The sequence below is a fragment of the Mauremys mutica genome, chromosome 3 (genome assembly GCF_020497125.1).
Source record: "Mauremys mutica isolate MM-2020 ecotype Southern chromosome 3, ASM2049712v1, whole genome shotgun sequence".
NCBI lineage: Eukaryota > Metazoa > Chordata > Testudines > Geoemydidae > Mauremys > Mauremys mutica.
Window position 1 is genome coordinate 205,447,186 of NC_059074.1, and position 20,704 is coordinate 205,467,889.

The 20,704-nt window shown below is 41.9% G+C and overlaps 1 protein-coding gene across 6 annotated transcripts in view; it reads left to right on the forward strand.

Annotated features, from left to right (window-relative positions):
- CFAP61 (cilia and flagella associated protein 61) overlaps positions 1 to 20,704 on the forward strand; it is a 232,812-nt gene that overhangs the window by 47,954 nt on the left and 164,154 nt on the right. For 5 of the 6 annotated variants that reach the window (XM_045008887.1, XM_045008889.1, XM_045008888.1 and 2 more), the window contains 4 exons: positions 1,332 to 1,458; positions 1,854 to 1,931; positions 3,227 to 3,433; positions 7,223 to 7,357. In XM_045008887.1, the coding sequence (XP_044864822.1) occupies positions 1,332 to 1,458; positions 1,854 to 1,931; positions 3,227 to 3,433; positions 7,223 to 7,357 (547 nt within the window). The remainder of the gene's footprint in view (positions 1 to 1,331; positions 1,459 to 1,853; positions 1,932 to 3,226; positions 3,434 to 7,222; positions 7,358 to 20,704) is intronic. The other variant, XM_045008890.1, reaches the window with a different exon arrangement.

Here is a 20,704-nt window from a genome sequence, read left to right on the forward strand (position 1 = left end):
AGGTATTTTCAGTGCTGGGCGGCTGTGGAACATCCTAGCAAAGGAGATCAGAATGTTATTCTTTCTGACCATATTCACCTTGTGTAGTAAAACCCACCTCTGCACCAAAGCCTACTCATAATAATAGAAGTCATAATAGTGATGTACTCAAAATTATTATTTTGTTTAAAGTGATGACACCCTAGCAAGGCAAGAGTGGAACTCACCTTTGCTTTTTGTTTTATGCCCCTATAATTTTACTATATTTCACCACTACTCTGCAAGAGAGAGTAGTGTATGAAAACAGGAGGATGGAATGGGAAATGTTCTGCACCCTTAGTCATAGTGGTTGCTATCAGCAAGACTGCAGCATTACTTTCTGGTTTAATTTAAAGCCCAATTTGAAACCTATTTTCTGCTTGCTTTTACTTTATTATACCCCACAAGTGACTCTCATTGCTTCCCATCTGCTAGGCCTTCATCTCTTTTGCACATTCACTGTTTGATTTAATGTTCCAACTGAATCTATTTTAACTCTTAATTCAGTTTTGCAAATTTAGACTTAAAGTCTGCTATTTTATCATTTAGACTGAAAGGAAAACTAACCCTGCAACAGTTTTTTTTTTCCTCCTTGGACTGCAGTAAACATTTTTATTTTTGCCCATGTCATTTCATTTAGTCTGTGCCATTTTTGTTGACAATCTGAAGCCCCAGTCCAACAAACACGTGTGCTTAACTTTAAACATATAAGTAGATCTTTTCACTTCAATAAGCTTAAGCCTACTCACATGCGTGAAGTGAAGCAAGCGAGAAGGTGTTTTGCAGGATCAGGGCCTAACACAATGGTTCCTAGTCTTTCTTTGTTGGAAATTTATTGGTGTGGCATTGATGTCCCCAATGTTCTCTTGCTCAGTGTTCCAGCATGGCGTCTTTATTCTGTTTTCTCTTTTCTGTCTGTCCTTTTTTCCTAGTTTGGTCTGATTGTTTCTCTCTGTATATTTTTCTTTTTTGGTTGATTTCTATTTTATAAGATTTTTTTGGTTCCTTCCTGTGATGGCTTCACCCTCATTCACTAGAAGGCTATGTGCTGCTTGGGAGTGGGGATGAGAGGCTGGGTCGTATGTACTTTAACATCGGCCAAGTATTGTGCAGATCCATGTGGGACATATTATGTCAATTATGTAATGAGCTAATTTACAGGTTTGAAAATAATTTGCATAGAACAGTATATTTCGTGTTTAAATAACTGTGTGGAGGTAGTGATAGTGAAAGGCATTGACTTGATTGAACTGGTGAATGAAGTCTTCTGTTGATCAGCAGGGCAAACTTTTCATTTTTATCTCCTTTAATAGGTCATTTAAGGTAAGAGCAGCGACAACTAGTGATACACCTGCTGTTGAAATGCTCATCAAAACTCTTGACTTGAATGACAGTATACTGGATGACTTAAAGGTCTTCACTCAGGCTCGCAGAGATCCAGTGAGTACTTGTTGCAGACATACCAGTTGTTGTCCATTGCATTGTCCAATGTTAAACCTACCATATATTAAAATATCTTTCCTAGGGTCCAAACCTAATCCATTGAAGTCAATGGAAAAGTGGCCATTGGCTTCCAGAGGAGCAAGATCTGGACTATATACCTTACATCAGTGGGACTCTGTTTGGGCACAGGGGTCCATCCATATGGAGCTTATTGCAGGATTGGTCCCTGTGTTAGGGAAAGATGAATGTAATAGAACAGTGCACAGAATATACAGAGGGGAAAGTATTTTACATTTAGCATGTTATTGAAAATTGCAGTTAAGATCAAATAGCAAACTTAGAATTCTAATATTGCGTGTAAATCAGTGATCAGATTATCCTTTGCCTTTCAGGATGGGACACCAGTCCAGGCATTTGTAGCAGAAGTTTTGGATCAGATAGTTGGCATTTCTGTTGTTAAAAATGAAATGGTAAATCTCTTTGTATTTTTTTCCTTTTCCTATTTAAGATGTGTGCCCTGAGTTTGCACACTGTAATGCTGACTTGGTTATTATTTGTATTACAGTTGCCCCAGCCAAGATTTTGGCCTTGTGCTAAGCACTGTACACACACACACAGTAGAAGTCCCTTCTCCAAAGAGTTTACAATCCACACAAAGACAGGCAAAGGAAGGATTATTATCCCTTTTTACAGATGGGGACCTGAGGCACAGACAGAGATTAAGTGACTTGTCCAAAATCACACAGGGAGTCTGAGGTGAAGCAAAAAATTGAACTCAAATCTCCTGCATCCCAGTCTGAAGCCCTAACCTCAAAACCATTCTTTCTCTCTCTGTGACTTGATACTCCTTTAAAGCTAATACTACAAACCTGTATTTTGGCCCATATATTCCAAAACAGAAAATCAGCAGTTTGATCCAGCATTTTGAAAATGGCACTTCCACTCCTTTCAAATTGCCTTTTTTTTACAATAGCTTCTGAGTAAAGTGCATCATACACATTTAACTTCAAAGAAATTAATATTGTTTTAAAAATAGATAAGGGGGGAGGGGTAGGAGCAGACAGAAAAGCTGTCAACTGTATTTGGGAGGTGAAGAGGATGAATATTTCCAGTTCTGTTTTACGTTAGTTGCTACAAATTTAAAACTTTCCTGGCATTTTTCTGGCACTAAAAAGGCAAAATCTTTCTTGAAAGATTTGTAATATTCAGTTTTAAAATCATATCCAGCAAGGTAAGGATTTTCATAGATGGTTTTTAATTCTTTCAAATGCATTGAAATCAGGGGTCGCTGTCTGTAAGGTGGCTAAACTAGCGCAAACCCCAACTCTTCTAATAGGATGATGAAGGAATTCATGCATGGGGCTCCTCACAGAGATTTTCTTCCCAAAAGTCCCCTGCTCAGCTTTTACTGTGGGAGAGACAATCTGGCCTCTCTCTGATACCTTGCAAAATAGAAAACATATTTTTTTGTAAATATCTGTCAAAAAATGTCAGGCTCTCGTACTTTACTGCTGAGGTCAGATATACATTTCTTATAGTAAATAAAGCATGATGAGTTATACAAATTGATTTTGATACAAAGGAAAGATTGTGAAGTACCATTTGTTTGGCTAATGTGCTTTGCTAGTGAATAGCGCTCAAGGTAGTCTTGTTTCAATGTTCAAACTTCATCATTAATAAATATAAAGGCAGTTTGCTGTCAAATCTTTTATCACAAAAACACAACTCTTTCATCATCACTGATTTAAAATGTCTTATTTCCTAGGATATTGAATATATCCGTTCACATTACAACATTGAAGATTTTATTTACTTCAGTCATCACCAGCAGGAGGAACATGGCCATCTGTACCACTTTGCTCTAAATCCCATATTCCATCACTATACCAAATATTTTCTGAAAGAGATCCTTCGCTTAGCCTACAAGTCTTGTCTCTACTACCCTATTTATCCACAGTCTGTGGACGGCGAGGTAAAAGAAAAAGTTGGCAGTGATTTTATTAAACATCATACGTGCTGACCCTTATTTTCCTTAGGTTTTTTGTTTTGTTTGTTTGTTTTTCTATGACTGCATATATAGCAGGTGATTGGTGTAGAGAAATTTCTTCAGAAATGTTGCAAACACTTTGTTCTCCTCTCAGATCACACAATCTCCATCTGTGTTGATGGGTGACACGTGGTAGGGCTAGATTGTGGCTTTGCTAGAAGCCCTGTGTTTGGGGCAACACATTTAGTGTGTTCCCTCAGTGTGGGAATCATGCCTCGGAGAGGAATGATTTGCTCTCTACTTCCCCGCTTGCTTCAGTGGTGGAGGTAGTTTGGTTTTTGTCCAGGCCATTACTTTCCCCTCTACTGACCAATACATTGTGAGGATTGTAGCCAAAGCTTCACCCATTCTCTGCCCACCTGCTCTAGGACAGATTAGCAATACCCCGTACCTCTGGCACACCTGGACACAATCTTCAAATAGCCAAATAGGAGCAGTTTTTCCTCTACCTTTTGCCCCTGCCTGGATGCATAGTTGAAGGAACTGTCCTGCTCATACTGTGTATTAACTGGGGAATGCTCCATGATATTTTCATTGAATTGTTTAATATGCTGATGCAACTTGTGTAACCTTATGTGACTTGCAGATCAGTTACATGGCATATTTTAAAATGTCACGATATTTTAAGCATTCATAGCTTCTTTGTCTTCTTTGTCTTATTTACAATGTCACAATAAGAAGCATTCATAGCTTCTTTGTCTTCACCTTGTAATTATATTTTCTGTTACTTTTTAACCAAACTTTTCTGATCAGTCATGTTCTCCCACCACATGTTTCTCAGACACTACCACTCAGTTGTATGGTGGATTTTGAGAAGTACAGATGATCACTTTTTATTTAGAGATTCAGGGTGGGACAGTGGGAAGAGGAGAAAGGGTGGAAGGAGGTCACTGACTACAACATGATGAGAATAGATTAAGGATCAAAAATTTTAAAGTACCTAAGTGTCTTAGGAGCCCTACTTTCAAAAGTGACTTATACACTTAGAACATAAGAGTGGCAATACTGGGTCAGAGCAAAGGTCCTTCTAGCCCAGTATCCTGTCTTCTGACAGTGGCCAATGCCAGGTGCCCCAGAGGGAATGAACAGAACAGGGAATCATCAAGCGATCCATCCCCTGTCGCCCATTCCCAGCCTCTGGCAAACGGAGGCTGGGGGACACCATCCCTGCCCATCCTGGCTAACAGCCATTGATGGACCTATCCTCCATGAACCTATCTTGTTCTTTTTTGAGCCCTGTTATAGTCTTGGCCTTCACAACATCCTCTGGCAAGGAGTTCCAAAGACCGACTGACTGTGTTGTGTGGAAAAAAATACTTCTTTTTGTTTGTTTTAAACCTGCTGCCTATTAATTTCATTTGGTGGCTCCTAGTTCTTGTGTTATGAGAAGGAGTAAATAACAGTTCCCTATTTACTTTCTTCACACCAGTCATGATTTTATAGACCTCTATCATATCCCCCCCTTAGTCGTCTCTTTTCCAAGTTGAAAATCCCAGTCCTATTAATCTCTCCTCATACGGAAGCCGTGCCATACCCCTTATAATTTTTGTTGCCCTTTTCTGAACCTTTTCCAATTCCAATATATCTTTTTTGAGATGGGGCGACGTCATCTGCGCACAGTATTCAAAATGTGGGTGTACCATGGATTTATATAGAGGCAATATGATATTTTCTGTTTTATTATCTATCCCTTTCTTAATGATTCCCAACATCCTGTTTGCTTTTTTGAATGTCGCTGTACATTGAGTAGATGTTTTCAGATAACTATCCACAATGACTCCAAGATCTTTTTCTTGAGTGGTAACAGCTAATTTAGACCACATCATTTTATATGTATAGTTGGGATTATATTTTCCAATGTGCATCACTTTGCATTTATCAACATTGAATTTCATCTGCCATTTTGTTGCCCAGTCACCCAGTTTTGAGAGATCCTTTTGTAGCTCTTCGCCGCCTGCCTGGGACTTCACTATCTTGAATAGTTTTGTATCATCTGCAAATTTTGCCACCTCACTATTTACCCCTTTTTCCAGATAATTTATGAATATGTTGAATAGGACTGGGCCCCGTACAGACCCCTGGGGGACACCACTATTTATCTTTCTCCATACCTCTCTCCACTTAGGAATCTAAGGGCTTGTCTACACTGCCCTGCAGTTTGGACAACAAGCAAGACTACACTAATGTGAACCAGGAACTTTTTAGTTCACACCTGCAGCATCCACACAGGGGAGTTACAGCACAGAACTTTGATGCATACTGCTATTCGCATCTCAGTAGTCACAACTGCAGGGCAGTGTAAACGTAGCCTCGGTGTCCCTGAAAGTCAGTGGGACCTTTGGCATCTCAGCCACTTTTGAAAATGGGACTTAGGCTCCTAAGTCACTTAGACACATTTGAAAATTTTACCCTAAATTTGCTTTTCTTTTCTAACACAGGGCCTTTCTAGACAGAAAGCTAGTGCACCGCAAATTAGGGTGCAAATCTATAGCACACTAGCATGCTGCTCATGCCCATGTAGACCCTTCTCCTATGCACTCAAAGTTCTCGTTGACCTATTCCCATTTCAAAGCAGAGTAAATCAAAGCATACTAGGACATTTTTAGTGCGCTGTAGCAAGTTCCACACTGCCAGTTAGTGCACAGCATGCTAGCGCACTGTCAACATACATCTCAGCTTGCCACACACTAATTCTCTGTCTAGACAAGCCCATATAGGAATCTTGATAAGATAAATACACAAATTTTCAGAAGAATCTTTTTGCTTCTCCAGCGTGTTCTTCTTCTATACAGATTACTGCTCTGTGGAGTTTTAGTAATTGCCTCCTTGAAGAACTAATCTCACTGAGTAACATTTGGCTAAATGTCATTCACACAAATGAAGGTAAACAGGGATGGGTGGAGAAGATGAGTTAAATCTCGGTAGTATTTTCTCCTTAGTCTATTTACAGGTTAAAACAATTTAGCTTTAACTCAGCAATGCATTCTAATGGTAAAATATTATTTTGTTCAGCTTACATTGTAGTAACATTAATCATGATTAATTTTTTTGGTGTTGTGGCTATGATATGGACTTCAAAGGCACTTCAGTGTAATTTGCTTTCCGTTAATGTCCACTCTGTTTCTGATAATTCTCCTATTTTGTCTTTTCATGTGATGTGTAATTGGGCCAGTCATGCTGGAATAAAGCTGCTTCTAATGACCTGCCCTATCCAAGTTAACATTTGGGGGTTTTGTTCAGTTCAAATTTTTTCTAGTTTATTAACATTTATCACTTGGATGAAATTGACATTTCAGTCAGTATAGATTTTCTATATAAATTCTTACACCATCGTTTGCCAAACAAGCAAAGGTTAACAGTAAGCAGATAATACAGCTTAATGAGGTCAAATCAAGCTGATTCATGATCACTGTGGAGAAAAATATCCTCCTGGGGAAAATACTTGTGCTGAAAAATCCCATAAACCAAACCACTTGTTTATCTGTCATTCCCACAGAGATAGTAATGTAATTACTCTCATAATTATCTTCATTAGTGTCAGGAATTATCTGCAATTCATTCCTCTGCTCTGAGTATGTTTGTTTGTTTACTGATTTTTCTCTCAGATTTAGCCAACAGAGTTAAGAATTTTGTATTTGCAAAGCCGTACAACAGACATCTGTGATGCACTGTTCTGACATTCTCTGTGCTAAAATATAGATTGCTCTCTTTCAGTTTCAGAATCCCTATGCCCATTCCCTGACATCTGCCCTTCATTACATGGTTCCCGTGCGACCAAGACGACAGATTGTCTATCCTCTGGAAAAGCTTGGCATAAACGCTCCATCAAAGCAGGTCTCCAAGGATCAGGTGGGTAACAGAAGCAGCAGCAGGCAGGAGGCATAGTGCCAGCTAATGCAGGGTTTGACAGATGGGATGACATTACTGTCTTAGTGTTGATAGGCTGCTTCTTAATTACATTGAACGTGGTATTCATACCCTTACAGTCTAAGCTTTGCTTATGCCATACTGTATCTTTCTAAGCATATATTTCAAACTGACGATTATAAACCACAGCCACTGAGCTCTACAGTGTTTCCCTATTAATAAATATTTTCATGTTTGCGGTATTTCCTATGAAATTACTTTGAAACTCATAGATTTTAAATTATTTTAATTAAAACACAGATAGCTCTTTGTACTGATGATTTTATCCTTTATGTTGGTGCTCTGCTTTCAAGACAAAAAGTACAATAATACACTTCTGACAACTTGGGTAGAAATACTGTTTGATGTATTTTAAAGCAATTTATTCTTCAGACCTGCAGCCAGGCTTGTTTAATGCTTCAGAACCCCTTCAAAAACCACTGCAAAGTGTCAGGAATGATTTAACAGCAAAGTAGATCCCCTTAGTCAAAAGTATATATTTATAGAATTCTCATACAACTTGGAGATGCTAAACTGGAAGCTTGTTAAAGTTAAATTTGTTACACTTTTGTGCATTAAAATATCCTGGTTTTTTTTTTAAATTACTAAAAACTACAAAGATGTTTTCTCTGAAGTCACCAATGAAGTTAAAATGTCAGGGAAAAAACCACATCAGTGATGGATATTTTCTGTAAGTGGATGTAATTTACTTGGGGAAACATAATTAGAGAATTTTACATCTATTTAATGCTAGATTTCTATTCGCGGAGACAGGATCATGTATAATATCCTTTAGCGCTGTCCCCTCCATAGTTGGTAGATAGTTCATGGCATTGAAAACTCTTAATTAGGTAGCAGTTAACAAAGCAGAATCCCAGAATCTATCTCAGCCAATTGGATTGTGTGTTGCTCTTTGGAACAATCTTCCCCTTCATATGGAAAACATTTCTCCTGCCTGCCTATCCTCTGCCTCATTGGCTGCCCATCCTTTTCCTTTAAACTGCTTCCTATGTGTCATCAAATTATATTCAAGTTGCCTTAATGGCAGAACCCATTACCATTTTTGCTGGAGCCACAGAACACAACCCTCACCTCTCATTTTTGAGAGTTGTGTGTTTATGCGGTTCATAAAACACTGTGCAAAGATCCTTCGTGAGGATTTTGGGTAGGATTAGTGAGCATTGCTTGAAGCCTCCCAAACTTAACTGATTCCTTTTATATGAAAAGCCGTGTGGACTTTTCAGGTCACCACTAGCCTTTTGCTGAAAGAGAAATGGAGCCCAGCTGCTTCGTTAGGGTCTTCACATATGCACTAACATTCAAAAATGATTTTCAAAGGGCTATTTTCTATTTAAACTGGAAGTCTCAGTCTGAGTCCCCAGCAACTTGAGGGTTAGTCTAGTCCACTACCACTGCTCATAGCTTTTTGAAGTAGCAGCAGCATGAAACTAACAAGACTGAATTGGCTCTTCTACTAAGCAACGATTGTGACCTTTGGCTACAATGAATTGGGTCATTTTAATAACTTAAGAGGCAGCCTAGTGAGGTGGACTGATTATAGTACTAAAAATAGGAGGCAGGCTCTGCTTTCTGATCCTGCCTCTTTCACTGATTCCCTCTGTGACCTTGGTCAAGTCACTTGCCGTCCTTGTACTCAGACGTCTCAGGAAGGAAGAACTGTACCCATGAATAATCCCTGCTCACCCCGCAGAATCCCACAGCCAAGTCAACAATGCATTGTGATGAAGGGAACTGGAGGCTACAGCTAGAACTAATACAATCGACTGACGTGGATGTGATTATTACATGTTTATAATATGGTAGCACTCAGAGGCCTCAGTCAGGCACAGTGCAAACAGAAAGATGGTCTCTGCCGTGAAGAGCTTAAAATCAAGGCCAGACAAAAAGTGCAGAGAAGGAGGTGGTCAGGTTGAAAAACATCATTTTGGTTCTACATTTTTAAAAGAAGTCTGCATTGTGGGGGCCTGGGTAAGATAAGTGGGGTTAGTGAAAGAGATGAGCTAACAGGAGCCCAGAGTAAGAAAAAGGGAAAGAGTATATTGATGAGGGAGAAGAGAGGAAGCAAACAACAAATCAGCAAAGAAATAAAAATGTCCAATGTCCAAACTTAAAGCAGAGTCTGATGATATCCCTTGCATCCAGGGGTTCTGAAGCAGGATATCCTCCTACCCATGTGGATGGGAAAAGGGGTCTCAGTGGACCATGGTGCCCTGGAGGGGTGGGGTCACACTTCTAGATCTGAAGTAGCTGAAGGGTCCCAGTTTGGCTTCACCCACACTTCTGTGTTCTGGTTTTCTCAGCATCTATTGAGTGGGGGAGTCTCTCCTGATTGTGAGAAGTATTTCTTCTTGACCAGTGCTGGTGATTTGTGCCTTGATGCATGAAGACTCAGAGTCCTTGTAATTTTCATCTTGTGTAACTGCAGATCTTTTCCCTATTAAATACAGCACAAAAGCTGTAGTGTCGGACAATCATCATTCAGGAAATGTGACATTTTTCATTTGAATGTCCGTTGTGATCAACTACTGAGTTCCTCTATCTGTTTTTGCTATGGAAACAAACAATTTTACTAACATTCTTGTTTTGTTGCCCAGACCCGGCTTCTTAGTGCCCATCTGCCTTCAGTATACTGCCTCTGAAGCTTCAGACCTGTTTTCTGCCTCCCTGTTGTCTGTCCTCCTGTCACTCCAGCTTCTGGGACTGACCTATGTCCGTCTCCTGTAGTAACAGCTCCAGGCTGAGCAGTTTGGTAGTTCCCTCGCTAAGCACAACCTTTGATTTGCATGCGCGCGCACACACGCCCCATGGACCATTAATAGCTTAGTATCTTAGGAAACTTTGCACATTGGGAGCCCTGTGGCACTTGCGACTTGTGCAGCCACTTTAACATGCTCCAGCCGCCTTGTGAGCATGAAGAGATTCACTCCTAACTATTGTTCCACTTTGGAGACCCTGCCAGAATTATCCCAGGACCCAGTTCACCCCTTTCATTCCTCCAGAGATCAGATCAGAGATGTAAACCAGAAGACCTTTGCCTCACTTACTTCGCAGTGCTTGGGATTGCCAGTCCAGACTGAACTCAGCCTTGTTGGGAGGAGGCAGTTTCCCTGTGAGCCTGGACGGGTTCTGTCACATACAAATGAGCACTAGTTAAGTGCTAGTTTTTCTTCATGCCCCCTCCATCAGATTTTTATGCTGTCCTTCCATGGCTTGAAAAGAAACCTGTCCTGCAGAAGGGCAGTTCAGTCTGTGCCACAGTCAGAGAGAGAGAGAGAGAGCTGTTTTATGGTGTTCAAGACACCATGGATCTGTCTCCCCTCAGTCCCTTCATGGAGAGCCACGCTTGGTTGAGATGGTGACTCTTCAGATCCAGGAGATCTGTAACATAGTTGCCTGTCTTTGGTGGACCATTACCCCTGTACGTCCATACACCCTGTTCTCCACAGGATCCTTCGTATCTGTCTAGGTCAATATCATTTCTAGTATGGCCCTAGCCTCTGGATTCTCAGTATCCCTTTGCTTATGGTCAATGATTATGGCTCTGAGGAAGGACTGAATCCACAGTCTCAGTTCTTTGCTGCTTTGAGCTCTATTGCCTGGCCCCTGTATCAGAGCAATCAAGGGGCTGCTTTAACTTATGCCACTGCCTCTGCATTGCCCCAGCCCCTATGCTGAGTCCATCTCATGAGGGCCAGAGCCAGGTGTTTTATACCCTAGGAGACCTGTGAATCTCCACTTTCTTATGGTGTAAATAAATCATACAATATTGAACCTTAAAAGCATGACAGCACCTTGTGTGTAAAAATTGTTTTTCTTCGAGGCCTGCTGTGTGTGTTCTCACTTGTGGGATTGCACTTCCTGGTCGCGAGCACAAGGAACCATCTTTTGAAACCAGGTCCATTGTGGAGCATGTAAGCACCCTCGCATGGCAACTTATGTCAGAAGCCCTAGGCTATATAAGGGAAAGCACGTCCCTATTTTTGGGTCTCACCTCCAAAACAGAAGTTCCTTTTGAAGGGCGTGCCCTTTTTAGTGATGAGACTGACATGATGCTGGAAAAAATAAAGTCTTCTAGGAACACAGCTAGATCTCTTGGCCTTTCCCAGACTTCCACTTCTCAGATGATCCTCCTCCTGTCCAGCCTCCAAATTCCAGAGGCAAGGGACAGCAGCTTCTCAAAACTGCTCCTCTCAAAGGAGGTTCCATTTTCCCCCAGAGCCAAATTATGGAAGGAGGCCTCAGCAACAATATACGACTAAGAACACTGGTGTTCACAGACTAGGCCACCGACTCTGCTTCTAAGTAGCAGACTGATAGGCCACCTGAGAACCAAGTTATTGTCTCCAGTACCTTTTCCCCTCACCTTTCTCCATTTCCTTCCTTCAGTCCTGGTCTGTCCTTATTTTACACCAGCTGGTGCATAATCACTTCTGATCCCTGTGTTTTAGAGACCATCCTCAGCAGATATTCCAACCAGTTCTGCACTCGGCCCCCCGTCATCCTCTCTCCCTCCCTAGGGACAGTTCCCATGAGAACATACTCCTACAGAAGGTGGACTCTGCTATCAGAAAGGGTAATGGAAGTAATTCCTGCCCCTCCTCCCCACATAATCCATCAAGGGAAGAGCATTTATTCCTGGTATTTCCTCCTCCCCAAGAAGGTGGACGGTCTAAGAACCATTTTGAGCTTCAAGAACCTGAACAGGTATGTCCAGACATCAAAATTCAGGATGCTCGCGTTGGAGGAGATTATTCCCTCGCTTACCAAGGAAAGTGGTGTAGCTCTCTTTGAAGGATGTGTACTTCCACGTGGCTATTAGGAGGAAACATTACAGTTTCCCTAGTTTCTAGGAAACAGACTCCCAATTAAGATTTTCCCTTTTGGCCTGCCAGCAGCCTCATGGATTTTCACCAAATGCCTAGATGGAAGTTTATCTCCACACCCAGGAGTACATGTATACCCGTATTTAGATGATTGACTGGTAAAAGCCAAATAAAAACAGGACTTGGGAAGAGTCATTGCCACTACTTGAACCCTGTTCCACTACCCAGGGCTGCAAATAAACACGAGAGTCATTGATAACTTCTCCTAGCAAAGGATTTTTTGAGTGGTACAGTACTGGGCTTGGTACCAGTCAGAGCATTCCTTCTGGAGCAAAGATTCACCACCATATAGCAAGCCCAAGTCACATTAAGGGCTCAGAGAGAGTTGTCTGCTCATCTTTTTCTGAGGCTCATGGTCTTCATGGAATTGTCAACCTACATGACCACTCACACTAGACTACCCATGAGACCTCCTCAATGGGTAGTGCAGCACAGTGGCCACCCAGGGATGCCTTTAAATCTCCTGTTCCCACAGCCATGATAACCATGATGCCTCGACTTTGGGTTGTGAGAAATGCATTACTGAGCTCTGGAAGTGCATGGACTATGGAACTTCTAGGACGCAAGGTTCCATACCAACATCCCAAAACTCAGAGTGGTATGCTGACCTTCAAAGTATTCCTACCCTCATTTTATCATCATATAATACAGGTGCAGACAGACAAAAGCATGGACATGTATTACAGCAACAAGCAAGGAGGAGCATAGTCTCTACTCTTTTGCATAGAAATAAAAAAAATAAACTTTGGCCATGGTGCATAAGGCTCCAGAGGTATCCTGTAGCTCAGCATCGGCAAGAATGTGCAAGCAGATTCTCAGCAAGAAGATTCAGGACCAGCAAGAGTGGTTCCTGACAGCATCAAAAGGTTTCCAGCTGTTCAAGAATGGAGGACATCCAAAAGTGGACCTGTTTTCCTCTCAGAACACCCCCAAATGCACAAGAGCAGGTAGGGACGAGAAGTCTTCAGCAAGTGTCTTCCTGATGGATTGGAGTACATACCTGCTATATGCCGTCCTTCCCTTTCCTCTCATTCCCAGCATGCTTAGGAAAATCAAAAGGGACAGAGCAAATGTCATTCTGGCGACCCCAGTGTGACCAAGAAAGCTTTGGTATGTGAACTTGTGAGAACTCTCTGTAGAACCACCTCGTCCATTGCCCCGTCTCCAGACCACCTGGAGAAGGTCTGGAGACGGGGGACAGACAAGTACTCCAACTGAACCCAGTCTTTCCGTATAGCAGCACTGAGGATAATCTGTTAACCATAACAGACTGCTCCTGCTATGAAAGAGTGTAAATCATATTGCTCCAAGCTAGAAAGGGTCTATTATGAAATACTACAATCAGAAATGGAAAAGATTCTCTATTTGGGCCATGAGCAAAGGATTGATTCCATCACAAGCTGAGATTCCATCTCTCCTGGTCTAGCTTCTTTATTTGAAATCTCAAGGATGGTTGCATCTTTTTTGAAAATGCACTTGGCTGCATCAGCACAGTATCAAACATACTGTGAAAAAGACCTTTCTTCTCCCACCCCGTGGTTGCTGGTTTCCTGAAAGGTCTTATTAGTGCTTGCCACCCTACTACTTTAACTATAGTCTTGACTAAGTTGATGGGGCATCCCTCCAAACCTCTTGGTATGGCATTCCTGGAACCCCTGTCACTAATGACTGCCTTTCTGATTGCTATAACATCAGCAAGGAGGGATAGTGATCTGCAAGTTCTTATGGACAATCCACCTTACACAACTGATCAAAATGACAAAGTAGTACTTAGACTTCAACTTATTTTTTTGCCCAAAGTGGTATCTAACCTTCATCCCAGCCAATACATTTCCCTTCTGGTTTTCTTTTCCAGACCCCATTCCCATGAGGGAAAGTACTTCTCCATATTTTAGACATAACGAGACTTATGCTTTTATTTGGGAAAGAGAAAGCTTATCTGAAAATCATAGAGGCTATTCATAGCTTAAGGGAAAAAATACCTGTATCAACCTGTCTCTGATACCTATATCAGCTTATCACAGTGGATAAGAAAGTGTGTAGATCTGGTACAATGTAGCTTGGGAGCCAGTACCTACAGGGTTAAGATACTATTCAATTAGAGCCACTGCTGCATGTGTGGCTTTTGTGTTTGGCACTTACCAGTAGTGGAGATTTGTAAAATATTAGTATGGAGTTCAGTGCACACTTGCACCAGGTACTACTCTTTGGATTTAGCACCGTGCTCCCATGCCCAGTTTGGGAGAGCAGTGCTAAAGTCCGTATTCAGCCAACAATGCTTCATCTAACAGTAACCTGATTAGCACTGCTTGCTAATGACCCACAAGCAAGAATACGCAGAGGCCCTCAAAGAGGAAAGGGAGGATACTTACTAGTAACTGTTGTTCTTTAATGTTCACCTCTGTGTATTCAATCTCCCCATGCACTTTCCCCTCTGCCTCAGAGTCCTATGTGCCCTGGGACTCTGTGGTTCAGAAGAAGGCACTGAAGTGGTTGTAGGATGCACTCCCTTAGGTAGACTAGGGCAGAGGTTCTCAACCAGGGGTACGCATACCCCTGGGGATACGCAGAGGTCTTCCAGGGGGGTAAATCAACAACTCATCTAGATATTGGCCTAGTTTTACAACAGGCTACGTAAAAAACACAAGCGAAATGAGTACAAACTAAAATGTCATACAGACAATGACTTGTTTATAGTGCTCTATATACTATACACTGAAATGTAAGTACAATATTATATTCCAATTCATTTATTTTATAATTATATGGTTAAAAATGAGAAAGTAAGTGATTTTTCTGTAATAATGTGCTGTGATACAATTGTAGTTTTTTGTCTGATTTTGTAAACAAGTAGTTTTTAAGTGAGGTGAAACTTGGGGTATGCAAGACAAATCAGACTCCTGAAATGGGTACAGTAGTTTGGAAAGGTTGTGAGCCACTGGACTAGGGCACCTAATATAAGCAAGGGTGAAAGTAGAACTAGGGACTTACTGGTACGGGGCTGGGTTGGGGCTAGCTCTGGCCCCTGGAAGGGGCGGGAACTCGGGCAGAAGGGGCAGGGATGGGGGGCTCAGAGCCAGCCCCATCCCGCCCTGTACCAGTAAGTGCCCTCCCCCTCCCCCGCCGAGGTAGCAGTGGCAGGCGGGGGCTCCGGCAGCAGTTTAAAGGGTCCAGGGCTCAGCCGTTGCTACCGCCCCAGGCCCTTTAAACCGTTGCCAGAACCCCCAGCTGCCGCTGCTACCCAAGGCTCCTGCAGCGGGGCTCAAGGGGCTATTTAAAGGGCCCAGGACTCCCCTGCTTCTACAGCCCCGGCCCTTTAAATAGCCCCCGGAGCCCTGGGGTAGCGGCGGTGGGGCTCCGGCGGCTATTTAAAGGGCCCAGGGCAATAGAGGCAGCAGGAGCCCCGGCCCTTTAAATAACCCCCGGAGTCCCGCTGCCGCTACCCCAGGGCTCCAGCAGTGGGGCTTTGGAGGCCCTTTAAATTGCCACCTGGGAAAGCTGGGCTGCCCTGGTACGGCACACCGGCTCTTGCCAGTATGGTGTACCGGGGCGTACCGGCTTACTTTCACCTCTGAATATAAGACACCACACAATGGTGCTTACGCACCCCCAAAGGAAATTGCTGTGAAAGAGTTTCACATGCCCCCACTGACTTGTGGCCCCAGTCACAGAGCTATGAATGCAGAGGTGACTCTCAAAGACCAACAGTTACTGATGAAAAACTTCTTTTTGTGAAACTTTTCAATAGGTTTCTAAAATTAGTCATTTTGTCTCTTGCTGAGCCTAAACAGCTTTCCAGTGGTATCAGATCCCATCATTTCCAAAACTGTTCTAAATCAAAATGAAATGTCCAGTCCGTGTATTCTGAATCAGTAACCTGAGTTGAACAATCAACTTTCATAGGAGGAAAAGACTCAAAATTTTAACTTCCACATTATTGAAACAGATTAGATAATATTGTACAAGAGTCCTGCCCACCTGTCAGTCATTTTTAGTCATGTTACATTAAAAAAATAATCAGAATAAAAAAATCTGTCATAACATGCTGCTTGTTAATAAAGTGCTTATAATCGGAGAGTAGAAAACTATAGATAATTAAATAATTTTATAATGATGTCTTCATAAATAAACAATTTATAAATTTTTGTTTACTTTCTCACCATCTGGGAGCATTCTATTATCCATCTGCTCCATGGAATTATCAATATAAGAAAAGAGTAGCTGATATAATTTATGAGAATAACTGACCCACAATGAAAAATAAAAATATCATGGCTGTGGAATTATTTTTTGTTTCTGTCCCTTCATTATTGTTCTGTTGGATTTTTTTTTATTGCATGGTTGCATTCAAGCTGTTAGGTTTTATTGTGCACTTCAGGATTGTTGTTTCTGCAACAGCTCACAAAAAGAAGGCAGAGCAATTATTAAAGTATTACGAAATCCCACACAGCTGTGTGTGGATTGACAAAGGGCATCTTTGTATTACTCAGATAATTCTGTACTGCTCTAGATACTCTACAGGTAAAGCTACAGAAAATGTTAAAATCAGATGGGATATGATGGAGTGAAGTCATTAAAATATAGGGGTCCATATCCTCGGTGGATGTAAATCAGAATTGTTCCATTGACTTCATTGGAGCTATGCCATTTTACACCAGCTGAGGATCTGGCTTTGGACTGAATTGCTTAATTTGGATACAGGAATTCCTCTACAATACCGGTTCTTCTTTGAGTAGTGTCCCTATTGGTGCTCCGCTTAAAGTATGCCTGGGCCTCTAGAGTCCTTGATCAGAGAGTTTCCGTTAGCAGTGTCCATTCAGCCTGCACATGCACTCTGTACAACCTTGTGCCACACACTGAGGGTATGCAGGACTGCACAGGTAAACCGCACTCAGTTCCTTCTCTACTGCCTCGACTTGAGAGGGAGCTCTAGCTTGTCCACCTTGTGCATGCCTCAGCATTTTGTACAGTTGTTCTTTTAGTTTAGTTAGTTTAGTGTTTCTTTAGTAAGTTTAGTGTTTCTAGTTAGTGTTATTTAGTATAGAATTAATTAGATAGTAGTGAGGGAATTGGCTTTTTCCCTCTCCCCCCGCCGCATTTTTTTTTCTAGGGAGACTTATCAGCCTGGCAGGGCATGCCTGGCTTCAAATGCTGCGTCTATAGTGAAGGTATCCCAGTCAGCTCTGGCCAATGTGTGTGTCCATTGCTTGGGAGAGTCCCATATCTCCCAAAAGTGTAACTTCTGCCTAGCTCTCAAATCTAGAGCACAGAAGAATTGGGAGAATAAATTGAGGTTTCTGATGATGGAGCGCTCCCTTCGACCTGAGTCGAGTCAGGAGACCCACCCCCTATACATCCATCTTTGAAGTGATCCAGCTGATCCATAGCGTCAGCCCAGGTCTCTCCTAAGAACGAGAGGACTTCGGAGGACTCAGGGAAAGCTCAGAAAAAGAGGAGCTCAGTCTCCCATCACAAGGATCTGGCTCCCAAAAGGCTGTGGGCTCCCACTAAGTCTACAGTGTCAGAGGTCTCGATCTCTCAGCTTGGTACCACAGAGGCAAAAGACTTCCTCCAGTGCCAGTAGCGTGGGAGATCCCAGAGCACTTCAGAGAAGCACAGTCCCAGCAGGTCCCCAGTACCATCTGTGAAGGACAAGGAGGCCCAGAACATACACTCCTCTAAAGTGGCACAGGTTATATCAAGCTTACTATAGGCGACTTCTCACTCGGCACCTTTGGTATGGGGCAAATCAGAGTGACAAACAATTTTGGCCCCTCTGTCAACACGCTGCAGATTGATGGTACCATTCACCTCAGCTGCCGCATTGGTCCTGACCCACTCCATATTGCAGGAGTTCTGGTACTCCAGAGACTTCTCAGTCTTAGATGAGCTGGAATCCCCAGTACTTATGGGTACTGAACGACTCTTGGTACTGGCACCCTGGTCTCTGGATTACCATTGCTTCTTGGTACCATAAGATTCTCTGCCCTTTTTACGATTTTTGCCAGTTCCAGGACCTTGAGAAGAGGGTGGCTGACACCCTTCAGATACCTCTTGAGGAGGTCAAAGACTTGCAACACAAGCTCCTGTACATTCTGCAGTCAGCAATGCCTGCCTGCACTGCACTGTCCATGAGACCTGCACTATAATTTCCATGATGGTGCATGAAAGTGCCTGTTTTCATATTAATAATGAACAGTGGTATTCACAGTAATCAGGTGGAATGTCCCCATATTCACAATTAGGGTGTGTTGCTTTTACAGAGGTGGTGAGTTTGATCCCCAGTTTGAGGCAAACTATTCCATTTATAAGTTTAGGGGTGGTTTACTTTTTCTGTCAGTTATTCTTTTAATTCAATACATTACCAAAGTGAAGCATACTAACCTCTCGTCCAAGAAAGGATTTTTTGACCCCACTTTGGGCAAATCTTTTAAACTCCCCATCTTTCTACAAACTCTTCTTGCACCATGCTCTGGCACTGCAGTGCTGTTAGTACTCCTGTCCCTCTAGAGGATGAAATCTGAAAAAACAGGAAGCTTGTTCATAATGCTAGAGATGGTAAATGCTAGCACAGGCACTGGTACTACTTGATGGGAGGGGAAATAGGCGGTGTATGATGCATTATCAGCATGGTGTTTGGTGCTGTATCACAGCATGTGTGTACATTTGCTTGATTCCAGACTGGTGCTCATGGCAATTACCGGGGGGAGGGGAAATCCCCCCGTAAAAGAAAATTGAGAAATCATCAGAACTGTGTGAAATGCGAGAGAAGTACTGGTTTGAGATCTATAAAACGTTTTTTGTAGAACAAGAAAAATTATTATTAATAGAATCTTATTCTTTGTCCTTTTTCTTTCTAATTCCTTTCATTCAGAAAGATCCTAAAGTGTTTTACAAACACACATACTGTATGGGAGTCAATTTATCCTCCACTAAAATGTAGACATTTCTGGATTTGAAGTTGGCAGCTGTTGTATAGCACTGCTTTGTGCTGTTCAAGTTTATTACAGGAAGAGAAGGCAAATCTGCTTAGGGTATTTGGCATATTATCTAAACACCATATATCATATTCAACTGCAAACAATCTTAACCATTTTCAAACTGATGACTGAAACATTTCTATGCCACTTCCATCCCAGGTAGCATGTGCAGAAGTTGATTCCCCACACAAGTATTTCGACTAGAAAGCTGAGGCTGCAAGTTAATTATTAAATGACTCTTGCAAAGCAAACCATTAACCTTATGTATTGCTCCAATGCTCTTATTGTTAAACTGGCTAATTGCAATATGCCAGAATAGGGTGACCAGACAGCAAATGTGAAAAATCGGGACAGAGAGTGGGGGGTGATAGGAGCCTCTATAAGAAAAAGACCCCAAAATATAGGGACTGTCCCTATAAAATCGGGACATCTGGTCACCCTATGCCCAAAGGTCCTTATTAATATCCCAGTCAACTTGGGACACACTATACCTGACCACAGGTCCCCCAACCACCACTTTACCTATGGAAAAAAATCAGATGAGGAGCTTTAACGTACTGAATAATGGCTGGACAAGGCCAGCATAGACATGATCCCTCATCCCAGGGATGTTGCACTGGAAGGGCTCTTTGTTGGTGTAATCAAGTGGGAATGTTCACTGCCTGCAGCTGACATCTTTTACCCCCTCAGTAATAAAGATTGTCAAGGGAACTAAATTAGTAACATCAGTTAGAAAAAAGGGGTGGTCTATAACCTGTGGTCTGTTGGGACACTTCCCACTTTCCAGTGCACTTTCCCTTAGGTCAAAGGATATTTTGATTTTCAGGAATCAGCAGTGGAAAGAGGATCCAATTTGTGTGCATCCCATCAGAAATTTAGTTCTGTGTGGCATGCTGAAGTGACAAACTGTGGAGCATTCCACGTAGATGGAACGTTGAGTGATTTTAGCAACAAGTCTCTAACAATCTCTACTAAGTCTAAGACAGGCTGCAGATGGTAAATTTTGATAGCATGTGACTCAAGCAAATCCGAACAGATTTTCATAGGTACAGAAAAAGGAACCTTCTTGATCCCAGGACTATCTCCCTGCCATACTTCAAGAACTGCTGTAAACGTAAGTATTAGAGCTCTTTAAAAAGTTGGACAACGTTTTTAATAAAAAGAGTTTGGCAACCTTTATATAGTCACTGCCCTATGTCATAAAGATGTAGATTTTCAGTGTTATGATTTTGTGTTGTGGCTTTTCCCTTAAATATCTTGCAATTTGTAGCTATTCCTTAGTTATAGTACTATAGTGTATTGTTTTTAACATTGAAAAATACTTGTGGCCCTACACGTAGTAAAGAGACGATTCCCTGATCTAAACATAAAGGTTAATATATATTTACATTAAAGTTAAAATGAAA